Below are 12696 nucleotides of genomic sequence, written 5' to 3'. Positions count from 1 at the left end.
TGGTACGGCTTACTTGGCGCGAAAAGCTTTATTTCATTTCCGAAACGTCCCCTTTCGACCGTTAGCCGGACGAGGGAGGAGGACCAGAGAAACCCTATCCCCTAATCCCTTGGTGAAAGTAGAAGGAAAAAAACCCTAACCCTAGCCATGGAATCTTCCATCGAAGCGAATCTCCTCTCAATCCTCCACCTCCAATGGCGATCCAAATCGGAATCTCATCCGTCTTCTCTCCTGTCCGCTTCTCTCCCAACTCCAGAGTCCGGCAGGAGAAGCTCCGATTTGGATGCAGGTCGATCCTTGGTGATGACGAGGTAAAACCCTGATTTTGATCTCGTTGTGATGGAATGTTATGTTTATTTCTCTTGAATTAAGGCCTGATTTATCACATTTCTCGATTGGTCCACTGTGTAGGAGTATTTGATAGATGCGCCGGAGTCGATTGGAGATGGTTTCTCGTTTAGTGGAGGTTTGACTACTTTTGCTTATTCACTTATTTCTCTTCTCATGAAGGAGGGAAAGTTTGTATTTTGCGTGGTTTTTAAGAATATGGGAATTGGAACAGGGAAGTATTCGGATGGGCCAAGTCGATCTGATGACTGGTTTGCTAAGGGGAAAATGGTATGGGCATTCAAATCTCATGCTGTTGCTTTCTTTGATTGCGATCCAAAATTTTATTTTAATTGTATATATTGTTGGTACAATCTACAGACATTTGTATCTTCTTCTTGGCTATACATGAATGTCAGTAGGAGGATACTTATGACTTCTAGTTTCTTAATTACTTCTGTATAGGTCCTAGAGTTCTTAAGGATTAGTCTGGAGCATGATTGATGGTGGGAAGATAAGTTTTTCTGTTAAGTTTTGATATTCAAAATCAAAATACCATGATGGTACTGCAGTACCTGAATCTCTTATATGTATAGTTATATATGTAATGTTTGGGCCATATAAATCTCTTGTCGACTTGTATCACTACTACTCTGCTAATTGTATCTTTGACCTTGAGATCCTGATGGCATACTATAACCATATTGTTCAGGTTAAAGCTTATCCTGTGTATGGAAACAAAGGGAAGGCAAAGGATCCAATTTTTGGTCTTACAATGGGTGCTAGCTCACAATCCTCGGAAGATGTTTTCAGGTGAATCCAGTGATCTGTGTGGTTAGGAGGCTATCAGCTTATTTGGAGTTGTACTCAGAAAAACTACAAGACTTGATCCTGGTACTTTTGATATGTAGGTCTCCATGTTAGGTGAAGTTCGTCTGTATCATATGTATGATATTATTCTCTTATTGATGGTGTGTTTCTTTCTATAGATGGTTTTCTGTGGAGGCCGGGAGTTCCTCCAATCCTTCAGTCCTTCTAATTCATGGTTTTCCTTCTCAGGTAAGGTTTTTTTAAGTATCATGTCAGATTTTTTTATATGTAGAACATCCACATGGTTTTGAGCAAATCACTCATTTGGAAATTAGTGAAAGATTCGTTTTATTATTTACTGAAGATTTACATCCTTTTGAGAATTTCAGCTACCAGTATTAGATTCAGAGAAAAGGATCTATATTCCAGTGTTTGCAAAATATGTCTTTAATTATGTACTGAATTTATTAAGAAACCAGGAGTTAATTGTTGATCAAAGTAACATTATTTCCTCTGAAAATCTTGTTGTCCAAGCAATTACCGATGGATTGATTTAAGTGTAACGAGTTCATGACTGTTGAAAACGAGATCCACTAGTTATCTTAAATTGTACAATCTATTTTCTGGTAATGTGCGTAAAAGCCTCCATTGTAAAGTTTGGAACAATTCATAAATATGGAAATTTTAATTTCCTGTTCACTTGAGGAAGCCATGCTTATAAGATGCAAAGAAGGAAACTATCTCAGATCCTCATTTATTTCTTCCCCCACAAATGCTGCAAAAGGTGATTGTTGGAGTACGGACTAGGTAGGTATAATAAATATAGTGAACAAAATTGAAATGTCCTGGTAGATGCCTACAAAGAATATAGCTGGAATTATAGATCTACTCCTTACCAAGATTTTAGGCATCAACTTTCTTATAAATAAGTTCTGAAAGAAAATAAATAAATTTATATTTAGAGCAATCATTTGTCAGACTTGATTCCATTGAGGAGAAGTGAGCTAAGGAAACTGAATGAGTTAATTAGGGAAACTAAAAAATCGTATTGCTCTATTGATATGATAACAATCAATTTAACAATCTTACATTAATTAGAGCTGAATGGAGGAAAAGGATTCATGTAGCTGACCTCAAATAGTTGGGATTCATGGTTTGTTTTTATTATTGTCGCATCTTTCCTTAGTAAGTACAAAAAGGTTTAGTAATTCAATCTTATCAAGAACATAAGATGTTCTTCTCCTCCCTTACCATCAAAATTGCATGTGTGAAGTACATAATCAATTAATTTTATACTACCAAAATTATCATATTCTTCATAGAGAATCGAGTAACATAATATGTTTTTCCACCGGTATTGTTATGTACTTATTGACATTTTATCTGTTCATGATTTGTTTATAGGCATACTCCTACCGCAAAGTTCTTCCTATACTCTCTGAAGATTATCACGCTATTGCTTTTGATTGGCTTGGTAAGTTTGTCCATATGCATATATGCCTTTCTACAAATGGTATGGACATAAAACTTCATACAAGCCTTAAATAAAGGATGTAGGTTTTAGAGTTAGTTGATTTTTCCCATTAATTGTTTGTTATAGTATCATGATGGGAAGTTATCTCACTGAATTAGTGTTCTTTTATTGGGAATCTATAACATAATTTCAGCTATGATAATAGTCAGGCGGATCTTATTGGATTCATTTCTTGGAAAAATTAAGCAATTTATATAAGATCATAAATCATTTGGGTAACTAAAGCAAGTACATGAATGAAGAAAATGAAAGAAGTCTCTCAGGTATGATCTAAGATGTAAAGCAGCAGTTACTAAACTTACATTTAATAGTTGGAAATTGACAATTCTAGGGTCTGATAAATCTTGCAGTGTTATGTGGCTTGATGTGAGGTGGCTAAGAAACTGTGTGCTACTTTTACCACTAAAGCAGGCTCATGGTTCACATTTTAGATCAGTGGTGACAAAGAACTTGAACAATGATACAAAGTGAGACATTGACCAGTTGAGAACCATGTTCCCAACTTGACCTGATAAAGGCCTAGTTGCTTTTGTTATAAACTTGGAAAATTATTATCTACATCACCGGGATCATAGTGTATTAGGAGAATTCATAGATTGATTACCAATAAATGGGATCTTTCTTTCATCGTTTGAATCCCCTAAATTACCTACATGATTTGAATACAAGCTACATAATTGCAACATTGTTGTGAATGATCCTGGATCTGCTTCTCAGTTTGGTCAGGTATAATATCTAGCTTGGTTTATAGCTATTGTCAAGTAGTGTTGCACTTGGTTATTTTTTGACTTTTCCCTTCAGTTTCCACCAGCTACTCATGCCATAGTTTGGAAATACAAGCAAAGCTGTGATGCTCATTGGCCATGATTTGTGCTTTGACCTTAATACATGTATAGTTAGAGTAGAAGATATCATTACCGTCCTATAGATTTCACTGGTGAGGCTCTATTGGATAGTTTAATTCTGACTTTTTGATAATTGGCTGATTATCAAAGGTTAGTAATTAGTCTTGATCTGATATTTTCTTAAAGAGGAGAGATTTAAATCTCTAGGTCTAAATATATCAAAGTGTAAAATTGCTTCTTCTACAATAATGAATTCATTGATCTCAAAATAAAATTTTGTCTTTAAGAATGAAAAATCATAACTTGTTGGCTTGTGGTGCTGTGTTTTCTACATTCCGCACAGAGGCTACAACAGAGGGACCATCACCGTAGCTATACGTAGTGGCTGTATAGATGTCATTGTTTTCATGAAGTGTTGAAACAATGGGAAAAGGCTAAATCTTCTACTTTTGCTTTTTGTTTAGTTCTTATAAGTTATACCACTGCAGAATTATTTTATGCTTTCAGCCTTTCTTGTTCACTGTCTTTCATGGTTTTAGTGCATGAGATCTGTATGTTTTAGCCTTAGATATTTGCAATATGATGGTACCATGCCGCCAACATGGTTGCTGACTTGAATGGCACAACGTCGCATGTGTCATACAGAATTTAACAGTTATTCTAGACCAGATAAGAGGTAAATATTAACATTACAAAGAACTTTTAATCAACAATATTAGTTTCTTTTATGGGACGAATAATGAAAGGTTAAATCTTCTAGATGTATCCTTTAATTTTCTTATTTATGCTTCTTTAGACATCGCAATTTCACGTGAAAAAATTCAAGGAATTACATTTTGACCCAGAATTTCACCATAAAGTTTTGACAGATTACTTGGGTTAGTAACTAGATTAGAATTAGTTACTTTATCAGCGACCAAATTATTGCAAGGTAAATTACCTGATTAAATGTGTAAGTGATGAAGAAGTTGACAATTTGAGGTTTAGTATGATTTACCAAACAAATACACTTCCAAATGACACCTAGTTGGTGCTGAGTTTGACATCTCATGGTAAGGTTTCTACTGGAGGGCCAGTGTGCCTATCAATGATAGCCACCATTAAAATAAATTTTGTTCTCAAAACTGAGTAATGCCATTAGAGATCATATAGAGATTTACTCAAGGTTAAGCACGACGAACCTTGCTTTCAATGAAATTTGGTAATCTTGTCAAAAATGTCATCTTAACTGTCTAGTCTCATGGTCATCATTTGTATTTCATCATAACCAGCTGAAGTTTTTATTTTTGCCCAGGTTTTGGATTTTCTGATAAGCCTCAGCCACAATATGGTTTTGATTATACTCTGGATGGTAAACATTCTAACTAGTTCTTTGTTCTTTGGATATATTGTCAGTTCAGCATTGTCTTACTAGAGTCAATTGGTGTGTCACAGAGTATGTTTCATCTTTGGAATCTCTTATTGATGTTGTTGCTCCGGATAAGCTTTCTCTTGTTGTTCAGGTATCTTTTTTTTCCTTTTGAGTATCTATGAGGATATCTGGATATCCGTTTTACCAATAATATATATGATGTGCTCTTAGCCAACTGGTCCACATATTTTCAGGGCTATTTCGCTCCTGTAGTTGTCAAATACGCTAGCTGTCATCAAGACAAACTGAGACATCTTATTCTTGTTAATCCACCAGTAAGTAATGTTCAAAATGACTTGGTCTTCTTTTTTCCTCTTACTGGTACAATTGTTTTAGATCAAAGGTACTGCTTATACTACTTCTTTTATCTTCTGTTGAGCATTTTAAATTCTCTTCTTTTATCTGATGGTGAACATTTAGATCCATTGCCATTAATCTCTGCGACCTGAAACTTGGAACTGACATACTATCACTCACATGTAAGGTTATGGAAAAGCACGCAAAGCTGCCATCAACCCTATCCATATTCAGCAATTTCTTGTTGGGTGAGATATTCTCACAGGTTAGAGGACTTGAAACTGCTTAATCTATACTTAGAGAACTTTTTTATGTGAATCTGAACTTTTAGTTATGTTTCTTTAGGATCCTCTCAGAGCTAGTGATAAGGCTTTGACTAGCTGCGGACCATACATGATGAAAGAGGAAGATGCAATGGTTTATAGAAGGCCATACCTTACATCTGGTTCTTCTGGTTTTGCACTAAATGCAATTAGTAGGTCCATGAAGAAAGAATTGAAGGTGGTCTTCTTTTCTATTGTTACTCACTATTTTAGCTTTGATGAGTTTACTCTTGTAAATGGAGTGCTTTTCAACAGGCTTATGTTGATGACATGAGGAAAATACTATCCAGTGACTCCTGGAAAGTCCAGACAACAATATGTTGGGGCATGCGGGATCGTTGGCTCAGTTACAATGGCATAGAGGATTTTTGCAAGAGTTCAAACCATAAGCTAGTAGAGCTTCCTATGGTCTCTCTCTCTCTCTCTCTCTCTCTCTCTCTCTCTCTCTCTCTCTCTCTCTCTCTCTCTCTCTCTGTGTGTCAAATAAAGTACTAATGCATTAACAACTTCTTTTAAAATCAAGATATTTTTCAATCATATTAATCTCGGGTTGGCTGTATGCATCCATTCAAGTTGGCAAACATCTTTAAATTCTTTTCCAAAGCATTTATTTGGGGCTTATGTTGCTATCCTTTCCATATATGACCTGTACGCATCATTGAAAATGGATGAAACAATTATATCGTTTTCCAGTATGTTATCACTGAGGGCCTATCTAATGTTAATTTTTTCTGCAGGCTGGTCATCACGCACAGGAGGATCGTGGAGAAGAACTTGGGAAGATCATCGCAGAGACCATTAGACGTTAATAAAAGTTTTATGTCACCTTTCATTGAGAAATTTAAACTCCATACAGGAACTGTTCTGTGATATGCTGATTTGAAGTCATTTCTAATTAGGAAGCCTAAGACAACAAGTTTGCCATGATGGCAGTAATTAATGGAACTTTTCAAGGGTAAATTTGATGTTTCTTGGTGAGGGATTTGATTGAACCTATGCATATGATTTTCTTGCATAAGTTTTCCTGCATATGATTTAATTCACAAGTACATTACTTCTACTGAGGAAATTTACAAAGTTTTTGCATCTATCTTACAGTTCTTCCATTTTTGGCCTTTATTCCACTTGGGGTTATAGGTTTCACTGCAAACTCCTAGACTCTTGCCTGAATCTTTCTTTGATCAGGATTTGGCACTTTTCTCGTGGTTCATTTAATCCTTGAGTAATGATGTACGCTTTTAAGCAAAGGCTTCAACGAGTTGATAATCTAAGTATGAAGATCCACTTGTACTTAAATTTGAATTAATTCTTTCCCTTCTGATCTTCTCTCATTTTTGAAATGCTGAAATAGAGAACTCCAAACGTCTTAATTGTAACAATGGAATTTTCTATTTGGCTTCATTATTATAATGCACTACAGTTTATCCGAACTTGTTTTATTTTTTTTTTTAAGAATACAACTAAAAACTTTCTAATCATACTGCCGAGTTATTAACCGAACCGAGCTAAGCTACTAAGCAATTTCACCACAATATTATTTGGAGTTGAAATTGAACTTATGACCTTCAAGAAAATCAACCATCTGGATTATGCGAATAAAAAAAAGAATCTGGATTATAACCAAAGCCCTTTTTTAATTATTTATAAATAATGCCTTCTATTTGCTAAAAAATACTGAATAAAAAATCCAAGTTAAACGTAATATAGCAAATGGGATGGAATAAAAAGTAACTGATATTTTATATTCCCGAAATTATTCATATTTCACTCTAGTATTATCTTTAAGATTAAACATCAATAGTTTTAGATCTAGTAATCTTGCAGAGTTCAGATGCAATTTTTGAGAAGAGAGCATTTAGATGCGCTTTTAATAGTGTTTTAGAGGCTTCATTTAATCCCATTTTATCAAAAATTACTATTTAAATATATCTCTAAGTTGTTTTGGAGGTACAATTTGATTCTATAATTAAGTTACCCTGATGGTCAAGCGAAATATTATCTATCTTTCAAAATTTTGCTCTATTTATAAATAATGAAAAGAGAGTGCCGTTTTTGATATAGTCAAAATGTAGGGTATTGTTTGTAATTTTTTCTTTAAAAAAAAAATTGTAATACTTCTTGAAGTGAACCTTCTAATTTTTGGCCCATTTACAACAAGATCATGATCCATAGAAGGGTAGACCTATCAATTCAAATTCAAAAATGCAGAGATATGTGGAACCCATGTCTTTCAGTAATGCCATATGTGAGAAATCAGATGTCTCAGGGCAACATTACTGAATCAAAACAATGAAGATTCATACTATTATCCCTTTGTAATAGCCATCCGCAAAAGAATTACATTGCTATGCATCAGCTTTTTCAATATCAAGACTCAACAACAACAAAGCACTGTACATTAGATTGTGGAGGACTATAATTTTGAGTGTTGGCCTATCAAAGGAAGCTAGTCTGCAAAATTGGGCGAGTCTGGGTTAGACTGTGGTACCTAAAAGATCCAGTACTGCTCCATTCGTGTTGTCATCACCAGCCCCGGTGGTGCCGACACTGGATGTGAGCTGCAAAGAAAGGGAATGGTTATGAACATATAAAGTGAATTAGTCTGCTTGTTTTGAGAAAATCAATTGTTGTTAATACTATTGTGAAGAAAGGCTTGACAAATAGTAGTGAATCTTTTTTGAAACAATGTCAGAATCACTAGCCAATGCAGAGAACTTGCAGGTAGCATTAAGGTCTAGGCATTAAAAACTAAACATATGCAAGTCAAATTCACGCAGGTTGCAATATCAGCTTGAATTAAATATCATGAGATCAAAATAAGCAAAGAAGATGTGCAAGCATTAGATCAACAATGACATAACAAAGTTGACAAAACGTATTCCTTCTGCTGGAATAATTGAATTTTCCTCGTAAGATGTAGGGGTGGCAAAAATTGACCCGATCCGATAACCCGACTCTTAATCGGGTTTGGGTTTAGTCTAATTAGGTTCGTGTCATAAACGAGTCAACTTGTCTACACACACACACAAAAAATATATATATAACCCAAACCCTAGTAACTCACTCACTCTCACAGCCTCACTTCCTTCCTCACACAATCGCCTCCTGCTCCCACTCTTCCTCACGACATCATCGCCCTCACCGGATCTCCTCTCCGCCCCTCTCCTTCCCCACCACTTCTCTTTCGGCAACGAACCCCTCGTCCCTTCACCGACCACAAGATCAAGCCCCTTCTCGCTTCGTCGACACTACCCTCGGCGAGCTCCTCTCCTTCTTCCACACCATGTCCTTCACCAGCCGCATGGAGATTGTCGTCGACTCCCACTACAAGGCCAAGATCCAGTTCGTCTTGCTCGTGCACAGTGACCTCACTGGACCCGCCCCTAACTCAATGGGAAACTAATCCAAGCTCATGGGGTTCGTCCAAACCCCACCAATGACAGTCCTCTATTTAAACCGCTAATAATAAATCTTTATAGAAAAGACCTCATCTCTTTCTAAACCCCAAAGCTCTCCTTATCTTATGATCTCTCTCCTCCTCCTCCTCCGCGGGCGTTAGGGTTTCAAACCTCCCTGGCAGCAGCGCTGCGACGACGGCGGTGAAGCTGGCGGTCTTAGGTGGCGCCACCAACAACCTGTAAAACGTCGAGGGAGGCCACTAGGCCATCATCTTCAACCGAATCTGGTGTCAAGGACAAGGATTCTTCAAATTGTTCTTGTTATGAATTTGATGTATTTTGCTGCTGATTTGATAGATTTGGTTAATATTTTAAAGGAGAGATCGATGAATATAGAATCAGTTTTCTTTCTTTTTTTATATCTTCTTTTGTAGTTATATTTGGTTAATGAATGTAGGATTGATGGAACACTATGTCAGATGCTCATTTTACTTTATATTTTTTTAACCTCTAATTTCATTTATATAAGATGTCTTTTGATGCAAGGATTAGTGAGTAGTGTGTCTCCCTGTTCGAGAAGACAATTGACAAATGACACATCGATTTTTCTAATTTCTCTCTGTAATTTTATTTAAAGATGTTGTATGAGATGGTTGGATGAATGGGAGGTCTAGTTTTCTTAGAAAATGTGGAGTAATTAATTTTATTTCTTGCTTGATTCCTTAGGTCTCTTTGTTGCTGAAAATATAAAATGTTGTGGTAATTTTTTTATGTTATTGGTTCCATGGATATGGAGGTTCTCACTAAAATATAAAATGTTAGGTCCCTGTAATTTTATTGTTTAATTAATTGTTAGATCTGTTTAATTATTTAGCATCAAATGTTTACTGAAGTGTTTTTAGTTTAATTACTTAGCATCAAATGTTTACTGCAGTAAACGTAGTTTAACTTAATTTAGTTTTATGGCTTTCGTTCCAAGTTATGATATTGTTTCTCTTATATATTTAATATTGATGTTTGATATTAGAATCTTTATCTTTTTCTCTATCTTCCATCTAGATTGTTTACATTATTTTTTGTTCTTTTTGACAGAGTCATAATCTTTGGACAATAAAATGGAGGGCTTAATGTTGTTATTTATTTATTTCAAGCTATTTGTAATTTGTAATGAATTGTAACCGTTAAAGTTTATTCTAATTGTCATGGGATTGTTAGAGTTAGAACTAAAGTCTATTGTATGTATTTGTTCTAATTGTTCTAAACTTTATTCTAGACAATTTGTTGTACGGATTTACGCTTAGGGTTGAAACTTTGTTCTAAACTCTAAATTTTGTTGTATGAATGTGTTACAGTGAATTATTAAAATTGTAATTTTTATGTTTGTATAAGTTTTGAGTTAGAAATAAATTATTTTTTTATATAATACTAGGAAAAATCAATAAATATTAAATTTTAACGGATTAAATAGGTTGTATTAACGTGTCGTGTTAATACGACTCGTTTAATAAACGGGTTAAATGGGTCGTGTTAACCATGATACATTTATTAATCGGGTCGTGTTTGTGTTTGGATAAAGTTGATCAGACCTAAATCTGACCCGACTCGAACCAAACCCGCTTAACTCAACCCAAACCAACCCGCTTAACCCAACCCAATTGCCACCCTAGTAAGATGCAATGATTCATAGTAATAGTATAATTGGTATCTGCTAGTTATGATTTTAAAAGAAAAGGAAATATAACTAAAACGTATTGTGGACTAAAAGACAAATGCTAAATCACATTCACATCCAATCTCTCGATGGGGCAGAAGAGATAAGCCATACAGTTAAATTCTTCTATCAAAAAGAAAAAAACTAAATCAAGGCTCAGATAGGAAGAGATCAAACTATAAAAATTAGGAGAAAACTCTCAGGCCCCTAGGAAAGCAGAGAAGTGACAATAGTATCAGTAGTAATACCATGTTTTTTTCACATGCTTAAAATTTGAGTAATTGACTATTGAATATGAAGTAACCATGTGATGAAAATTTAGATGTCCGCATCACCATGTGCATCCCAAAAGAAGCTTAATGATACCTCAAAAATGAATAGTTCCCTAAATAGATTTAGCCAAATAGATCTATTGTCAATTGTTAAATGGTATGACTTAGAAAATCACAAAAATCAAGTGATAAGTATATGCATATTTCTACTAATTAAGTTGAACAGATAAATCTGTTTTACAAACTAATCATGAATCAATAAAGCCAAGTTAATTCAAGGGTACCTCTCTGTAATAAGATTTTGACAGAAAGAATGGCTCTTGCTCTCGTATTCCGCCGTACTTCTCAAGAATATCAAGCAAATCCTAGCAGCAGAAAAAAATTGCTGTAAATATTTAAAGAATAGGATCGATCATGACATATGTTCTTACAATACCACACAACCTGGAACAAGTACTACGGAAATAGAAATAGTCTTTAAATAAAGTCAAAGTTATGCAGCCTCATAACCCAAAGTGCAAATTACGAGTTGTTGAGTTCAATCTGAATGGAAAGAATACTAGATTTAATAGAATGTAGCATCTTAAAAAGATCAACAAATTAAGTGAAGAATCCATAATAACCTATGATTGAGTAAATTACGTGAATAGTCCATAATAAGTTATGATCGATAACCAGTGGCAACGAAAGTTCATATACAAGTAGCTAATGGTATCTCATATTCTCATTTACACTAATTGCCAATTTATAAAGTTCAATACAAGGAAAGTGTGCTGGAAACATGCTGGCGAGTAATACACTTGGGATATCGTGGATCTTGAAAAATCTTTTAACTTTGCACCTAACTATTGGCCAAAAATTCAAACTCCTATAATAGTCTGACTACCTATATTACAACCATTACAGAAGTTCTTAGTCAATAACAAGAAAAAGGCGTCCCAATGAAGGAGGCTCCTGCCTATGCAGGGCTTGGAGGAGAAAGATGCACATAACCTTACCCTCATTTCTGAAGAGGTTGTTTGGAAAGCTTGAATCCCTGACCTCTTTGATGCAAAGGACGAGCATTAGTAACATGTAATTAGTCAAACTTATAAAGGGGCACATTAAGGAAGTAACTTGATCTTTGCTCACAAGTCATAACAGTGTGTCCCCAAATCCTTTTTCCCCTCTTCAGAAGTCAGACATGCAACCTAACTAATATGATTCCCTTATCCATGACCCTACAATATTAACTATATGTACTTAGTAGTTGATATGATTAGTGTATTGAAAGACGGTCGCAGGTTGTGGGCAGTCATCCCACCTCCTAGCGCTTAGGCGGGAGGCGGGTGCTAAGACGAGCTAGTATTTTTAATATGTAAAAGATAAAAAATAATTATATATGACACAATATTTACTAATATAGTATGTATAAATTTTTTTAATAATGTAATTTGCAACCATAACAACAAAGGTTCACAATTCACAAATATGTTTAAGATGTTTATATAATATATATATATATAAAACTATATTTATGTATATATATTTGTATACAATTATGCATATGTGTGTATATATATGAATATATATGTCTATGTATTTTATTAATGTATCTACTATTAGTGGTGCATGCCAGCTAGTGCGAGATGTGTATGGCTATATGATAGCTAGAGTGGTCATTTAGGGCTATGACAAAAAGCGGTTCCCAATGTAGAGAGAGAGAAAAGGAGGAGAAGAATAACGAGGAGAAGATGAAGAAGAAGAAAGAAAGAAGTCCTCATCCTCT

The 12696-nt window shown here is 34.9% G+C and overlaps 2 protein-coding genes across 2 annotated transcripts in view; one reads left to right on the top strand and one right to left on the bottom strand.

Moving 5' to 3' along the window:
* The first annotated feature begins 54 nt into the window (after window positions 1-54).
* LOC140768652 (uncharacterized hydrolase YNR064C) lies at window positions 55-6507 on the top strand. The gene is made up of 13 exons (XM_073109006.1): window positions 55-311; window positions 412-466; window positions 563-618; window positions 1040-1140; window positions 1317-1386; window positions 2542-2611; window positions 4811-4867; window positions 4951-5018; window positions 5122-5202; window positions 5412-5489; window positions 5570-5725; window positions 5803-5955; window positions 6285-6507. Exons 1-13 carry the CDS (start codon window positions 195-197, stop codon window positions 6354-6356), a joined length of 1134 nt encoding a protein of 377 aa, XP_072965107.1. The 5' UTR covers window positions 55-194; the 3' UTR covers window positions 6357-6507.
* A 1313-nt stretch (window positions 6508-7820) lies between these two features.
* LOC140768503 (probable inactive ATP-dependent zinc metalloprotease FTSHI 5, chloroplastic) overlaps window positions 7821-12696 on the bottom strand; it is a 38975-nt gene continuing 34099 nt past the window's right edge. The window contains exons 18-19 of the mRNA XM_073108795.1: window positions 11213-11293; window positions 7821-8105 (exon numbers count right to left, since the gene is read on the bottom strand). Coding sequence (XP_072964896.1) covers window positions 8022-8105; window positions 11213-11293 — 165 coding nt within the window. The 3' untranslated portion in view covers window positions 7821-8021. The remainder of the gene's footprint in view (window positions 8106-11212; window positions 11294-12696) is intronic.

The sequence above is a fragment of the Typha angustifolia genome, chromosome 10, assembly GCF_048772165.1.
Source record: "Typha angustifolia cultivar Huaian chromosome 10, ASM4877216v1, whole genome shotgun sequence".
Lineage (NCBI taxonomy): Eukaryota > Viridiplantae > Streptophyta > Magnoliopsida > Poales > Typhaceae > Typha > Typha angustifolia.
The sequence above is the reverse complement of the archived record's forward strand: the minus strand, read 5'-3'. Positions and strand labels throughout refer to the sequence as shown.